The sequence below is a fragment of the Geotrypetes seraphini genome, chromosome 10 (assembly GCF_902459505.1).
Source record: "Geotrypetes seraphini chromosome 10, aGeoSer1.1, whole genome shotgun sequence".
NCBI classification, from domain to species: domain Eukaryota; kingdom Metazoa; phylum Chordata; class Amphibia; order Gymnophiona; family Dermophiidae; genus Geotrypetes; species Geotrypetes seraphini.
In genome coordinates, this window is record NC_047093.1 from 1,396,248 (window position 1) to 1,412,640 (window position 16,393).

At 44.0% G+C, this 16,393-nt stretch overlaps 1 protein-coding gene across 4 annotated transcripts in view; it reads left to right on the top strand.

The window, feature by feature from the left end:
- The window catches only part of RFNG (RFNG O-fucosylpeptide 3-beta-N-acetylglucosaminyltransferase), an 85,782-nt gene that overhangs the window by 26,559 nt on the left and 42,830 nt on the right, over positions 1-16,393 (top strand). For 3 of the 4 annotated variants that reach the window (XM_033962208.1, XM_033962210.1, XM_033962209.1), the window contains 2 exons: positions 13,711-14,233; positions 14,844-14,892. In XM_033962208.1, the coding sequence (XP_033818099.1) occupies positions 13,757-14,233; positions 14,844-14,892 (526 nt within the window). In that variant the 5' untranslated portion in view covers positions 13,711-13,756. The remainder of the gene's footprint in view (positions 1-13,710; positions 14,234-14,843; positions 14,893-16,393) is intronic. The other variant, XM_033962211.1, reaches the window with a different exon arrangement.

The following is a 16,393-nucleotide window of genomic DNA, read 5'->3' on the forward strand; positions in this document are numbered from 1 at the left end:
CTTCCAGGGCTTCCTTCCAGCCTACACCAAGGAAAGGTTTCTCTGTAGAGGTCTCTTCCTCTGGGACCTCTCTGATTAGCTCCCTGCTAGGGCATTTTATCCTTCTTTCTAGCTGAGTCCCACCCCTCTGCTTCAGCTAGACTGCATCATCTTCCCAGTGTGGCTCAGTGCCTTCCGGGACTTGGAGTCTACTTACTGTTGTGCTAGCTCCCCCTGTTGCCCAACAGTACATTTGCAGCACTGGTGAGGGAGGATCCCTGATCCCCTCACAGACGGGCTGATATTATTATATAGATGTTTAAATGCTTGAAAGTTATTATATAGAACTAAATCTTTTCCAGAGAAGGGAAAATAGTAAAACTAGAGGGCATAAATTGAGATTGCAGGAGTAATGTTATTCTTTTTCATGGAGAGTGCTGGATGCCTAGAATGCCCTTCCGAGTGAAGTGGTGAAGAGTAAAACGATGACAGAATTCAAAAAAGTGTGGGATGGACACAGAGGATCTCTAATTAGAATATGAATGGTATAAATTGAAGAACTAAGGCTAGGACCAGGCAGACTTGCATGATTTGTATCCTGTATAAGGCAATTTAGTTTAGAGTGGTCTGGGAAGGTGATTTAACCCTCTGTTTTCTATTAACCAGTTCCCATCCACAGCAGAACAATGCCTCCTATCCCATGGCTTTTTAATTTTCTCAGGAGTCTCTCATGATGCACTACATCAACTAGCTCACCTTAATCCACATGTTTATTTACACCTTCAAAGAAATTAAGCAAATTGGTGAGCCAAGATTTCCCTTGGCTGAATCCATATTAACTCCCTCATTATTACTACTACTATTAATTATTTCTATAGTGCTACCAGATGTATGCAGTGCTGTACAGAGTCACAAAGAAGAAGAAAACAGTCCCTGCTTAAAAGAGCTTACAATCTAAACAGACAAACAGGATATCATGGATATAGTTAAGGGGAACGGTTAATCAGCTAGCTGGGTTGGTGGGCAGAGGAGTAGGGTTAAGGATTGAAGGCTATATCAAAAAGATAGCTTTTCAGTTGCTTTTAAACAAGGGAAGGGGCGTGGCGGACAAACTCAGATAATTTATTTTAGGCATAGGGGGCAGCCAGATGAAAGGAACGAAGTCTGGAATTGGCAGTGGAGGAGAAGGACACAGCTAAGAGTAGCTTATCTGGGGAATGGAGTTTTATCCCAGGACAAGCAAGCAGCATATTCTTGACTGATGGGTGACAGCACCGACGGAGCCCCGGTACGGACAATTTTAGAGTGATTGCACTCTAAGAACTTGGAAAGTTCTAGCAGGCCGCACCGCGCACGCGCGAGTGCCTTCCCGCCCGACGGAGGCGCGCGGTTCCCAGTTTCTTAGTTTCCGCGGAGCTAAGAAGACGCGTTTCTTTCAACGGCTGTTGAAAGTTCTTTTTTCTAGTAAATATCGCCTTCCCGCTCGCGTAAATCCTTTTGGAAATTTTATTTCCGTTGTTTCTTTTCTTTTCTTTAAAAAAAAAAAAAAAAACTTAATTTTTTTCTTCAGTTTTCGGTTAGCCCCGGCGGGGCCTATTGCCATCATCGAGGCCTCGGCCTTCGATTTGGCAGAAGCCGTATTCACTTTCATGCCCCCTCAACCCGGGTTTAAAAAGTGCCAGCGGTGCGCATGACCAATTTCACTGACAGACCCACACAACTGGTGTCTGCAGTGTCTTGGTCCTGACCATCGAGCGTCTGCCTGCTCCCGCTGTGCGACTTTAAAGAAGAGAACACTTAAAAACCGCCAGATACAGCAGCAGTTATTGTTCGGCGCCGAGATGTCTGATTCCGCACCACCGGCACCGACATCGGCCCCATCTCAGTCGGCACCTACTTCGTCGACACCGCGCCGGCGTCACACCCCGCAGGTAAGCCGGCTAAGAAGCCTTCCCCGTTGGAGCGTCCTCCGGTCTCAGTAGCAGCGAGTCCAATCCTGCCGACCACAAGGCGCCCACGGAAGCGCTCCGCTCCGATTGAGGTTAGCCCCTCGACATCGGGTTCCTCTTTGGAGTGTAGAGCGGCACCCAAGGTACCGCAGAAGAAAAAAGCGGTACCGGTGCCTTCATTGGACGAGCGCATTGCCGCAGTCCTGCAGGTCCAGCTAAAGGAACAACTCCAACAGCTACTCCCTGCTCTTTTGACTCCGAGCCTTCCAGTCCCGGTCCGGTCTGAGCCGCCGGTACCGGCGGTGCAGCAGCCCCTTTATCGGCATCCACTTTGTCGATACCGGGGCACATCACTTCTTCGGTATCAATGCCAGTCTTGGCACCGGAACCGAGACACCAGGCTGTTCAAACTTCGGCACCGGCACAACCTTTAACATCTCCCGGTACCGGTTCACAGAGGTCTGGTAAGTCGACTCATAAAACTCGACATCTAGAACCCTCCACACCGGAGTCACGAGACCGCAGTTTTCAGGTGAGGGACCCTGATCTGTGGGGTGATTCAGAAGAGCCTTTCCTCTCTGAGGGAGAGTGTTCATCAGGGGACGAGGATCCTTCTGGTTTAGATCCGTCTTCCAAACCTGATGCAACTTCTTTCACCTCTTTTCTTAAAGAGATGTGTGACTCTTTATCTATTCCCTTGGAGGCTGAATCCAAAAAATCCAAGGCATTTTTAGATGCTCTTGACTTTGACCAGCCTCCAAGGGAATTTCTCAAGCTACCTCTCCATGACATTTTAAGAGAGACATTTTACAAAAACCTAGAGACACCCTTGACCATTCCAGGAGCTCACCGTAAACTGGACTCCTTATATAAGGTTATACCAATTCCAGGCTTTGACAAGCCTCAACTCCCCCATGAGTTTTTATTAGTAGAGTCTACTTTAAAGAAATCCACGGGGGCTAGTGTATATGCTTCTGTCCCTCCTGGCAGGGAAGGTAAGGCCATGGATAAGTTTGGCAAAAGGCTGTATCAAAATGCAATGCTAGCGAACAGGTCAGGAAACTATGCTTTCCATTTTTCCTTTTATCTTAAGCATCTTATTCAAAGTTTGTCATCTTTTGAGAAATATCTCCCTGACCGTAAAAAATCAGCCTTTCGCCAAACTTCTTCATCGCTCTTGCAACTGCGCAAGTTCATGGTCAGATCAATCTATGACACTTTCGAGCTGACCTCTAGAGCCACGGCTATGTCGGTGGCTATGCGACGACTGGCCTGGCTCAGAGTGTCCGAACTCGATGTCAATCACCAAGATCGACTGGCCAATGCACCTTGCTTAGGGGATGAGCTGTTCGGAGAATCCATGGACTCTACTACTCAGAAACTTTCAGCTCATGAGACTCGATGGGATACTCTCCTTAAGACAAAGAAGAAGACCCCACCTTCTAGGCCTTTTCGTCAACAATCGGCCTATCAACGAAGGTTTGTGGCTCGTCCCTTACCTCAGACACAGCAACAACCCAGGCGTCAGAGGCAACAACAGAGGCAACCTGCTCTACCTGCCCAGCAGCAACAGCAAGTGAAACCTCCTCCTTCTCAAAAGTCAACTCAGCCCTTTTGACTTGGTTCTCCTGGACATAGCCAGTCTTCCTCCTTCTACTCATCTTCCACAGCCCATAGGAGGACGCCTTATGCATTTCATAAGCCGTTGGGAAATCATCACCTCGGACCTGTGGGTCCTCAACATCATCCGCCACGGCTACTCTCTCAACTTTCAGACACCTCCTGCCCAAAGTCTGCCAAGAGAGTCTGCTTTCAACACTCCTCGGTCTTCCCTCCTTCTTCAAGAGGTTCAATCCCTCCTCCTTCTGAACGCTATAGAGGTGGTTCCTCTAGATAAGAGGAACCCAAAAAGACAGGAGATCTAAGACACATCCTAGATCTTCGCGATCTAAACAAATGCTTGGTCAAAGAGAAATTCAAGATGCTTTCTCTAGCTACTCTTTATCCTCTTCTCAATCAAGGCGACTGGCTATGTTCCCTAGATCTCAAAGAAGCATACACTCACATACCGGTCAATCTGACCTCCAGACAGTACTTCCGCTTCATGATCAACCATTGTCATTACCAATACAAGGTGCTACCCTTCGGTCTGGCCTCCTCTCCAAGAGTGTTCACCAAATGTCTGATTGTGGTGGCTGCCTTTCTACGCTCTCACCACCTTCAGGTTTTTCCATATCTGGACGATTGGTTGATCAAAGCCAATTCTTCTCAGACAGTACTTCAGGCCACCAACCAGACCGTCCTCTTTCTTCAACTTCTGGGGTTCGAGATCAATCTACCCAAATCTCATCTCATCCCCACTCAGAGGCTTCAATTCATCGGAGCTGTCTTGGACACAGTCCTCATGAGAGCGTTCCTGCCACTCAACCGTCTTCAAACGCTTCAATCTCTCTGTCAGCAGGTGCTTCATCAATGTTCCATCTCTGCCAAGCAAATGATGATACTCTTGGGTCACATGGCCTCCACAGTTCATGTCACACCCTTCGCACGTCTCCACCTATGCACTCCTCAATGGACCCTAGCGACCCAGTGGTCCCAAGCGATGGATCCTTGCTCACGACACATATCTGTGACTTCCTCTCTTCATCAGTCTCTACAATGGTGGTTGATATCCTCAAATCTCTCCAGAGGTCTTTTGTTCCATCTACCTCCTCATCAACTTGTCATCACCACCGACGCCTCCCCTTATGCCTGGGGAGCTCATTTGAACGAATTCCAAACTCAAGGACTTTGGACAGCCCAGGAAATGAAACATCACATCAACTTCCTGGAACTCAGAGCGATGTTTTATGCCCTCAAGGCCTTCCAGCATCTTCTCTTTCCTCAGGTCCTTCTACTGTGCACAGACAATCAAGTTGCGATGTATTACATCAACAAGCAGGGTGGGACGGGCTCTCGCCTCTTGTGCCAGGAAGCCCAGAAGATTTGGGCTTGGGCCACAGATCACCACCTATTCCTAAAAGCTATCTACATTCAGGGAGAACAGAATTCCTTAGCGGACAAGCTCAGCAGAATTCTCCAGCCTCACGAGTGGACACTCGATCCTTTTACTCTGCGGTCCATCTTCGCTCAGTGGGGCACTCCTCAGATAGACCTCTTTGCAGCTCCTCACAATCATCAGCTGCCCCACTTCTGCTCCAGACTCTACTCTCCTCACCGTCTGGCAGCGGATGCATTTCTCCTGGATTGGTCCAATCTCTTCCTGTATGCTTTCCCTCCTCTGCCTCTCATGCTCAGGACCTTGTTCAAGCTCCAGAGGGAACAGGCCACCATGATTCTGATTGCGCCACGGTGGCCCAGGCAACATTGGTTCTCCCTTCTACTTCAACTCAGTTCCAGGGAACCTATTCTACTTCCACAATTTCCTTCTCTGCTCACACAACATCAGGAGACCCTTCTGCATCCCAACCTCCAGTCTCTGCACCTGACAGCCTGGTATCTCTCAGGCTGACTTCAAATGATACTCTTTTATCTCTGCCCGTTCGTTCTGTTCTGGATGCCTCCAGGAAACCGGCCACTCTGCAATGTTACCATCAGAAGTGGACACGGTTTTCTTCCTGGTGTCTTCTTCATCATCATAATCCTACGTCCCTTGCTGTGGAGACCGTGTTGGATTACCTTCTTTCTTTGTCTGATTCTGGTCTCAAGTCTACTTCCATCAGAGTCCACCTCAGTGCTATTGCTGCTTTTCATGAGCCAGTCCATGGGAAACTCCTTTCAGCTCATCCCTTGGTCTCCAGATTCATGCGAGGACTTTTCAATGTGAAACCACCTCTTAAACCTCCTCCTGTGATCTGGGATCTTAACGTGGTTCTTTCAGCCTTAATGAAACCTCTGTTTGAACCTTTGGCCACGGCTTCTTTCAAATTTCTCACTTGGAAGGTTCTCTTCCTGATTGCTCTCACCTCTGCCAGGAGGGTCAGTGAGCTCCATGCCCTAGTAGCAGACCCACCCTTTACCGTCTTTCATCATGACAAGGTGGTTCTGCGTACACATCCAAAGTTTCTCCCTAAGGTTGTCTCTGAATTCCATATCAACCAATCCATTGTTCTGCCTGTTTTCTTTCCGAAACCTCACTCTCACTCTGGAGAACAGGCCCTGCATACTTTGGACTGTAAGCGGGCTTTAGCTTACTACTTAGACCGTACTAAGCCCCACAGATCATTCCCTCAACTCTTTCTATCCTTTGATCCGAATAAATTGGGACATCCTGTTTCTAAACGTACGCTGTCCAATTGGCTCGCAGCGTGCATTTCTTTCTGTTATGCTCAGACCGGACTGACTCTGGAAGGTTCTGTCACGGCCCATAGAATTAGAGCTATGGCAGCATCTGTAGCTTTCCTCCGTTCCACTCCTATTGAGGAAATCTGTAAGGCTGCCACTTGGTCCTCAGTTCATACTTTTACATCTCACTATTGTCTGGACGCATTCTCCAGACGGGATGGTCACTTCGGCCAATCTGTTTTGCAAAATTTGTTTTCCTAATGGCCAACCTTCCTACCATCCCTCTTTTTGTTAGCTTGGAGGTCACCCATCAGTCAAGAATATGCTGCCTGCTTGTCCTGGGATAAAGCACAGTTACTTACCGTAACAGGTGTTATCCAGGGACAGCAGGCAGATATTCTTGCGTCCCACCCACCTCCCCGGGTTGGCTTCTTAGCTGGCTTATCCTAACTGGGGACCGCGCGCCTCCGTCGGGCGGGAAGGCACTCGCGCGTGCGCGGTGCGGCCTGCTAGAACTTTCCAAGTTCTTAGAGTGCAATCACTCTAAAATTGTCCGTACCGGGGCTCCGTCGGTGCTGTCACCCATCAGTCAAGAATATCTGCCTGCTGTCCCTGGATAACACCTGTTACGGTAAGTAACTGTGCTCTCTGGGAGGTGTATAAGGAGAGAGAATAGAGGAGAGATACTGAGGGGTAGCAGAATGAACACACTTGTAGGTCAGCAATAGGAGCTTGAACTGTATGCGATGGCTGATAGGAAGCCAGTGAAGTGATTTAAGGAGAGGGGTGACATGAGAGTAGCGAGGTTGGAAGAAGATGAGTCATGCAGCAGAGTTTTGCACAGATTGCATGGGGGAGAAGCGACACTTCTGGAGACTAGTTAGAAGTAGATTGTAGTAATCTAAGCACAGGGTTACGATAGTATAGACAAAGGTAGTGTGCTTAGAGAGGAAGGGGCAAATTTTGGCGATATTGAAGAGATAGAAACAACAGGTCTTAGCAGCTTGTTGGATGTGCATAGAAAATGAGAGGTTGGAATTGAAGACGACTCCAAGATTGTGAGCAAAGGAGACTGGAACAATGACAGTATTATTTACCGAGATGGAGAAAGGATGAGCAGAGGGTTTAGGAGGAAAGAGGAACAGCTCAGTCTCAGACATATTTAGTTTCAGATGACAGCAGGACATCCAGGCAGCAATGTCAGCCAAACAGGCAGAGACTTTTTCTTGGACTTCAGGTGTAGAGAGGTAGATCTGGGAGTCATCAGCATATAGATGATACTGGAAGTCATGGGAGGAGATAAGGGCACCGAGGGCAGAGGTGTAGAGACTCCACTGGCTGCCGGTGGAGGCAAGAATCACCTTTAAATTCGCTTGCCTCTGCTTCAAAACCTTAGCGGGCTCTTCACCAATCTACCTATCTGAGCACCTTGAAATTGCTGGCCCCTCTCGTACTCGAAATACCTACCTGTTCTCCTTTCCCTCCCTGAAGGGCTGCCTCTACAAAAAAATTCCTTGACCAATCCCTAGCATTCCAAGCGGGCAAATGGAACAAATGCCTTTCTACTCTCATCTCCAATTCCCCCCACTATCAAACATTCAGGAAGTTAACTAAAACCTACCTTTTTGACAAATTCCTCCTCCTTTTGACAAATTCCTCCCTCCTCCTCCCTTCTCTTCTGACCTCTCCCCCCTAGACCCTTACCGCCTCGTGTAACACTGCTATTTGTAACGCCGCAGTATCTAACTTATAGCAAATGTAACTACTTTGAACATATAACCTAGCTGCCAAAATAACTTCACCATATATTTATTGTCTAAAATGTAAAGGTAACTTGACCGAATATGTATCGTCTAAAATGTAAATGTAACATTAACGAAATTGTAACTTCGCTGTAAATGTACAGTCTCTTCATCTGTTAACGCATAGAACTTCCATGGTAATGCGGTATACAAGAATAAAGTTATTATTATTATTATTTAGAGAGACAAGAGGTCCTAAGACAGAACCCTGGGGTATGCCAACCACTAGCAGGGTAGCAGCAGAAGAGGCCCCACCAACACATACACTAAAGGTATGTTGGGAGAGGTAGGAGGCAAACCAGGAAAGGACAGATTCACGGAATCCAAGCGAGGACAGCATATGAAGGAGTAAGCTGTGATTAACAGTATCAGAAGCGAATCAGCAAAGAATAGGGTGTGTTCCTGGAATAAAGTGTGGATTTACAAAAAAGAAGATTAGCAAAGGTACAAAACTAATGTTTCATTCTTATACAATCCCACAGTGGGACGTAACAGAGCAGTCCCAAAAATTCAGGGTGGGACCGATGAGCCAGCTGCCAGAACAGAGGCATCAAAAGCAGCATCCTGCTTGGCTGCCACATTGATCCTGTAGAAATTGGTGAATGTATGTAAGGAGGACCAGGTAGCGGCCAAAGAAACAGCCAACGACTCTGCTCAAGAGGACGAAACACCTCTGGTTGAATAGAAACATAGAAGATACGGCAGAAAAGGGCTACAGCCCATCAAGTCTGCCCACTCTGCTTACCCACCCCCTGTCTATGCCCTTGAACTACAAGGTATAGGCGGAATAGAAATCCGCAATGTAATGTAATGTAATGACCCAATTTCCTTATCTTGACCCTCGTAGGGATCCCACATGGGTATCCCATTTATTCTTAAAGTCTGGCACGCTGTCTGCCTCGATCACCTGCACTGGAAGCTTGTTCCAATGATCAACCACTCTCTCTGTGAAGAAATACTTTCTGGTGTCGCCATGAAATTTTCCGCCCCTGAGTTTGAGCGGGTGCCTTCTTGTGGCCGAGGATCCCTTGAGAAAGAAAATATAATCTTCCACTTCGACACGTCCCGTGAGGTACTTAAATGTTTCGATCATGTCTCCCCTCTCCCTACCTTCCTCGAGAGTGTAGAGCTGCAATTTGTTCAGTCTCTCTTTGTACGAGAGACCATTGAGCCCCGAGATCATCCTGGTGGCCGTCCGCTGAACCGATTCAATTCTGCGCACATCTTTACTGTAATGTGGCCTCCAGAATTGCACACAGTACTCCAGATGAGGTCTCACCATGGCCCTATACAACGGCATTATGACTTCAGGCTTTCGGCTGACAAAACTTCTATTGATACAACCCAATATCTGCCTTGCCTTAGATGAAGCCTTCTCCGCTTGATTGGCAGTTTTCATGTCTGCACTGATGATTACTCCTAAATCTCTTTCTACTGAAGTCCTAGTTAAAGTTTCTCCGTTCAAGAAGTACGTCCTGCATGAATTTCCGCTTCCGAGGTGCATGGGGCTTATTTCCAGCTCAGAAAAGACCATGTGAATCCACCTGGAAATGGTAGCCTTAGAAGCTGGCCTACCTTTGTGGGCAAACAGGTGGTCAGAGCATGGACTGGTTTGGGTAGGAACAATAAGGAAAGTGAAATTTGATGAGTACCTGCTTTCTTCCTTTCCTTGAATCTTATCAGACCAGTCCAAGACCCCATCACCAGTCTACTGTGCTGTTTTCCTTCTGTTAATTGCAAGAAATATTTGTAATATAGGCGGTGGTTATGTTCTTGGGACCCTGAATTCTTACCTTAGGGGATAGACAAGGAGAAATTACTTGAGATATTTTTTTATTGTCTACTCTATCAAATGGTAACATTAAAGGGTATCTATCAAAAAGATATCCACTATTTACAATTGATACAAAACACAGCCATAAAAATGATCACAAATAAAAAGAAATTTGATCATGTTACTCCTTTATTAAAATCAGCTCACTGGTTGCCAATTTCGCACTGTATCATATATAAAATAGCTATCCTTACATTTAAAACTCAAACCACTAAAGAACCAGCCTTTAACCATAAACTTCTCATTTCCACATGATCCTATAAAAGCTCTAAGATCCTCTTCTCAGCATCTGCTTCATATGCCATCCTTGAAAATTATTAGCACACGTCAGGCTACCTCATTCGCAATCACGGCCCCTACAATATGGAATTCCCTGCCTTTTCATATCGGGGCAGAAAAAAACTTAGATAAGCTCAAGGGAAATCTAAAGACTTACCTTTTCCAAGATGCATTTGACTGTTAAATAGATTAGGTTACAGCCAGAGTTATTTCATAATCTTTATTCCCTAGCCTCCCCACCCTGGTTTACCTTTCATGTATTCTTTACTGTTAATTTGTAGTTCTCCCTATTTTCCTATTATTTCTAGTTGGTCAAGTATTGTTATGTGAGTACTTACTCGTTTATTGTCTCCTCCTTTTTAATTACAAATTGTAAAACGCTTAGAAGTTTTGATTTGTGTTTGATCAAAATTTTTAATAAACTTGAAGATTACTTCTTTAGCAAACCAGCCTATGGCCTGGCCACCCTAAGTAAGCCAGCTCTCACTATCAGAAGCTAAGCTAGTGAAGAGCCTTATGGTGATCTCTGATTACCTGCAGTTACTATTTGGTAGCTAACATCAGCAATTCAAAACCCAGCAGAAGGTATTTCCAGCAAGCAGGCCTTGGGGTCTTCTTTCTAATTCAACCCCATCCAAATCTTCATCTCCCCACCCCAGCCCCTCGCTAAAGAACTCAAATGACCTTATAATCCCACTACGTACGGTCTAATATTCCCACTTCCCTGCAACTCCTCCGTCATAGCCCTCTTATTCCTCTCTTTGCAGAATCCAGCACAGCCACAAGTTTCATCCCTCAGATCCCATACAAAAGCTTGGAGAGGGTTATCTACCACTTATTGCCTTGGAGTGGCTTCGTATTCCTCTGCAGGTTTTCTTCTTCCCAAACGATCCTAGAGCAGAAAGTATTGATAAAAGAGAACTTTATATCACTCCAACTCCTGTATCATTGCAGATGAAATAAACAATGAACCATATTTATCTATGCCCACCTCTTCCAAACTATCATTTTATCTCCGTGAACTGCAAGCAGGATCCTCTTTCCATGCCTTTTTTAACCAAGGAAGTCTAGAATCTTTATCCCTCTGCTGTTTTCAAGCCCAGTTCTTTTTTTATTTTTTTTTTCAAATTTATATTTATTGAGAAAAAGAACATAGAAATACAAGTACTGCACAAAAAACAACAACTGTTGTAACATGACTCTTTGATACAATGCAAATAACCCCTCATCATATGTCCTTCAATAATCCCCGACCTCCCCCCCTCCACACCCCCCTGTGGTTCTGGAAACAGCATGTATAACGGTATGATACAGCTAAACAGATGGCTTCCATCGGATCTGAAACTTTCCCAGTCTATGATGTTTCATAGTAGTTAACTTAATCATACGATATACATAATCCAATTTACATAGAAGTTGCTCCTTGGATGGAGTATTCTCCTGACGCCATACTGCAGTCAATGCCAGGCGCGCTGCAGTCGCCAAAGAAGCAATGAAGGGAGAGAACTTAGTTGGCATTCCCTGCGGAGTCACAGCCCACCTCTTTAACAATTAAAACCCCACAAATATCTGACATAATGGAGAATACCATATCCCAAAAAGGACATACTTTAGGGCACGACCACCATATATGAGCAAACGTTTCTTGTGCTTCACAATTGCGCCAACAGAGATCAGATATGTTTGAATTGATCCTGTGGAGCTTTTCAGGTGTGTAATACCACCGATATAAAACTTTATAACCATTTTCCACCATATTACATTACATTACATTACGGATTTCTATTCCGCCTATACCTTGCAGTTCAAGGCGGATTACAAAAGATTTGTCTGGACATTTTCCAGTGAAGATACAATATATATATTTTTTTTTAAACATAGGGAGATAGCTGGATAGAATCCTATGGGAACTTAAGGGATGGATATTAAACTGACAGTGCAGAACTGTGAGAAAGAGACAAATGGAATACAGTTAGAGAGGGTAAGATTACAATCTATTTTTGGGGTTTGTTTACTTGGAAGGTGTTTAGGTGGTTAATTTGGGGGAGAATTATCTGGAGGTAGGTGAATCTTCTGGAGGTAAGAGAGGAGGGGTTAAGATATTTGGATGTATTTTTTGAAAAGCAGGGTTTTGATTTCTTTTCGGAATGTTTTGAAGTTGTCTGATATTGTCATCAGATTGGAGATGGAATGGTTGAGTTTTGCTGCTTGTGTTGCCAGAAGGTTGTCAAACATTTTCTTGCGTTGTGTGCCTTTGAGTGGAGGGAAGGCGAAAGGGTTCGAGGTTCTTCTGTGTCTTGAGGTGGAGATCTGGTTTAAGCGGTTGTTTAGATAGGAGGAGGAAGAGCCGTGTAACGCTTTGAATACTAGGCAGTGGAATTTAAATTGAATTTGTGCTTGTATGGGTAGCCAGTGAGAGTCTAAGAAGGCAGTTGTTAAGTGATCGTATTTTCTAAGTGAATAGATCAGTGAATATTGATAGCAATTGAGACCCTAGGTAGAGCACACAATATGGACTTCCATTGCTGCGGGGTAAGCGTGTGCTGCAACAATGTTTCCCAATATTGAGCGTAATGCCCCGGTGGTTGGTCGTGTTGCACTAATAAAATATAGAGTCTGGAAATGCCAGAGGCCTCTTACAAGCCCAGTTTTCCCTCTACCCTGCTGGTGCTGTGTATACTCAAGCATCTTTAAAAAGTATCTACTTCTTTTTTAATACTCATCATTTACATCTTCCATCCATAGAGACCACAAATTTTGCATTCTCACAGTGGATGACAACACCTGAACAGTCCATCCAGTCTGCCTAAGTTTGGTTCTCTTGGTCTTTTCAATTTTTCTAAAAGCTACTTGATTTGTTTCTGTATTGCAATATACTTTTCTTGTGCTCTCTCTTGTACTTCTTTCTCCACAGCATCCATATATACTTTAAAAAGCTCTAATTTTTCCTCCAATTTATTAACCACTGCTTCCACAATCTTCATTTTAGTATCTCCGATTTCACTAAGCGCCATTATTTGCATCCTCTCTCTGCTCCAACACTTTAGACAGTGTGGTGCCATGTGTTCCCAGTGAGGCCTCATATTGTTCAGGCTGTTTTGCAGTCTTGGCTGAGTACATCTCTTTCATAAATGCTGTCAGTCGTCCTTTCATATACGGCATCTACATTAAACTTCCAATTCCCTTCATCTTAGGCTGTTGAGCCACCACTCTGCTGTGCTGCACTAGACAACATCCTCAGGGAGGCAGGGGCTTGATGCTACTTAGCTACAAAAATACTGCTGTACTGTAGCTGCACGGTGCTCTATATAGGGCAGTGCTCGCAAGTGATAGGCTCTGTCTCCCATCTGCTGGTTAGTAGGCACAACCCATTGGTTCTGGACTGGTTTTAGGACTCAAGGAAAATAAATTAATAGGTAAAACTGAATTTCACCTTAATTGAGCTATTGGCTTTCGATACAATTGGGACTATTTCTGTATCTTTCTGGCATGGTTTCTTAATCTCTTATTGTATCTGTGGTACTTGAGGATCTTAACACACTGTTCTCTCTCAAATAATGATGTGTGTAATTCATTGATCTAGAGAGTGGATCATTGCCCAGGCCTACAGAAAATGAGCAACCTGAAGAATGAATTACTCATGCATGGGACTTAATAAGCTCTGCTTCCTGCTCTCGGTCATTTTCTGTACGTTGATATTGCTCCTAATCCCTCAATTCCACTCTCGTTGGAAGTCTCACCACCACCTACTACCTGCTTTTAATGGTAAATGTGAAAAGAATTACACACTACAGCAGCTTCAACCTATGGATTCTAAGCTTTCTTCAGAAATTATTGCACATTTTGAAGCAAATGAAAACCCAGAAAAATGGAGAGACTATAGTCTGGACACAGGGATATCACATCTTGAATTTGAGAATCTTCAGACCAACTCATCAAACCCTCTTGAAAGTGTGCTAAAGAACTTGTCCTTGTCTGTGAGCAATTCTGAGAAGGAAATATTGGAATTGAAGGAAATTTTCATTGCTGTGAAAACCACAAGGAAGTATCACAAAACACGTTTGGATCTGCTTATCAAAACCTGGATCTCAAGAGCGAAACAGCAGGTAATAAGGCATAGTAGACACCCTCATCCACAAATCAAATAAGCAAATTCCTCTCCTAATCCATTGAAACCAAGGCTCCCCAACATAAAATAGATATCCCTCTGTCTGGAAACATAATTCTCCCCTACACAGAATTCAGATACAGTTTTTGGAAGCCTGTGTAGATGTGACGTTGAGTAATACTCTCCTGTAGACTTAACAGTCAATTTTCAAAGAAAACTATGTGCATAATTTTGCTTATGCAAGGAGAGAAGCACAGAAGTTCCCTCTTCCTCTGCTTCTTTGTGCATTCTTTACATCCCTGCCTTAAACATCCCTTCCCCAGGCAATGACAGTGTCAAATGTTTTGAAATCCTGCAAATACTTTATGCAGGCTCTGAGGAAAGCTGTTTTCAGACAAGTCAGTTTTTACAAGTTAAATGCTTTTGAAACTGTGGTTCATACGGTACCATGATTTGGGCAACAGTCATGCCATGCTGTTGGTTGCTGAGTTCTGGTCTACCTGCTATGCTATGATGATGGGAGCATCCTGTCTGTCTGAAAAGCCTGAGTGATGTGCAGAAAAAAGCCTTTGCTGACTGTAATATGACAAATTGTTTGTATTCCTCAGACATATATATTCACAGATTGGGAGGATGAAGAACTGCGACAGATAGCAGGTAAAATGTTTACATCTCATGCTGTCATCACCATTAGAGGGTCCATGAACTAGAGCACCCATGCATGTGTACATGCTTAGCTTTTGCCTTTCCTCTCCCTTCTCTTTCCTGCAGCTGGCACGTCTGCTATGGTTATGCTCTTGATTTGCTAACGTAAAATTGAATTTGGCAATACTGACCATATTTACCCCTGTCCTACGTTGTCTCCTTACGATTTCCGCACAGTAGTTCAGATAATGGTATTATCTAGACAAGATGCAGGTCATTGCAAGTGGTGCAGAACAATGCAGCAAGGTTGATAACAGGCGTGCCTAAATACGATCACATCTCGCCCTATCACCAACAATTGCACTGGCTGCCTGTTGTTTTTAGATCTCAATATAAAGCAATAATGATTTGCCATCAATTCTTGAATGGAAACATACCTGATTTGTTTAAAAGTAAGATGTCAAATTATTTACCATCTAGGTCTCTGTGTTCTGAGAACTCACTGTTATTAAAAACAAATGCTAATCCAAAATATGCTGAGACCAGTAAAATGGCCTTTTGCTGTGCGGGGGTCAAATTGTGGAACTCACTTGTCGGTCAATTACAAAAATGTTATGACAAGGGTAATTGCAGAAAACTACTAAAAACGCAGTTATTTGTTAATGCATTTTTCTAGGAACTGATCTGTGCAATTGTTCTTTTGATGGGCACTTTACGTGATTTTCTGATGATTATATGTTAATGTTTGTTTGATTTTATTTGTTTTATTGAATTATGTATGTAACGATATGTAAACCATTTAGATTTAAATGGTATATAAATTCTTAAAATAAATAAATAAATATGGTTAGTGGTTTGGCCTGAAATTTGTATTTCTAATGTTAAGCTTGATTTCATAGTCCAGTTGAAAAAGGTGTCTGTTGCCTAAAAGCAACATAAGGACCAGAGCCATACTGTTCCAAATGTATAAATGTGAGCGTGTCCACATTATAGAATAAGCACGTGCATCGCAAGTCTGTCTTGCTTCACCCAAACCGGATGTAGCAGCACTTAGATTACATAAAAGGAACTGTGCATTTTTCTGTGCCCAGCCTTTTATGCACACATGCCGTCCTGCAATCCCTTGTCTGTTGTAAAACAGGCTTTATATGCAGAAAATAGTTTTATAAATTACCCTTGTATGTGACCAGCCTTCTGGACAATTGCAAAATAGGCATAAAATAAGTGTGTTGACATCTAATTTTATTTACTTCTGTCAAGTGCTATTCTGTACTTATAGAGAGAATTAGTTTACTATAAATTTTTTAAAATGCTCTAACGTTTAACCTTGTCCCCACGTGTTTGTATCCACATGGAATGTGTATATAAAGTCAATTTTGAAAGCCATTTAAATCCAAGTAAATTAGATTAGCCTTTCTGAAGATTTACCCTTCACTGTATCTTCCTTCCATAAAGGATGGATGTGGTCTCGCCTTACCAAACTACCACAATATATGGATTTTAGTTGGTCTCC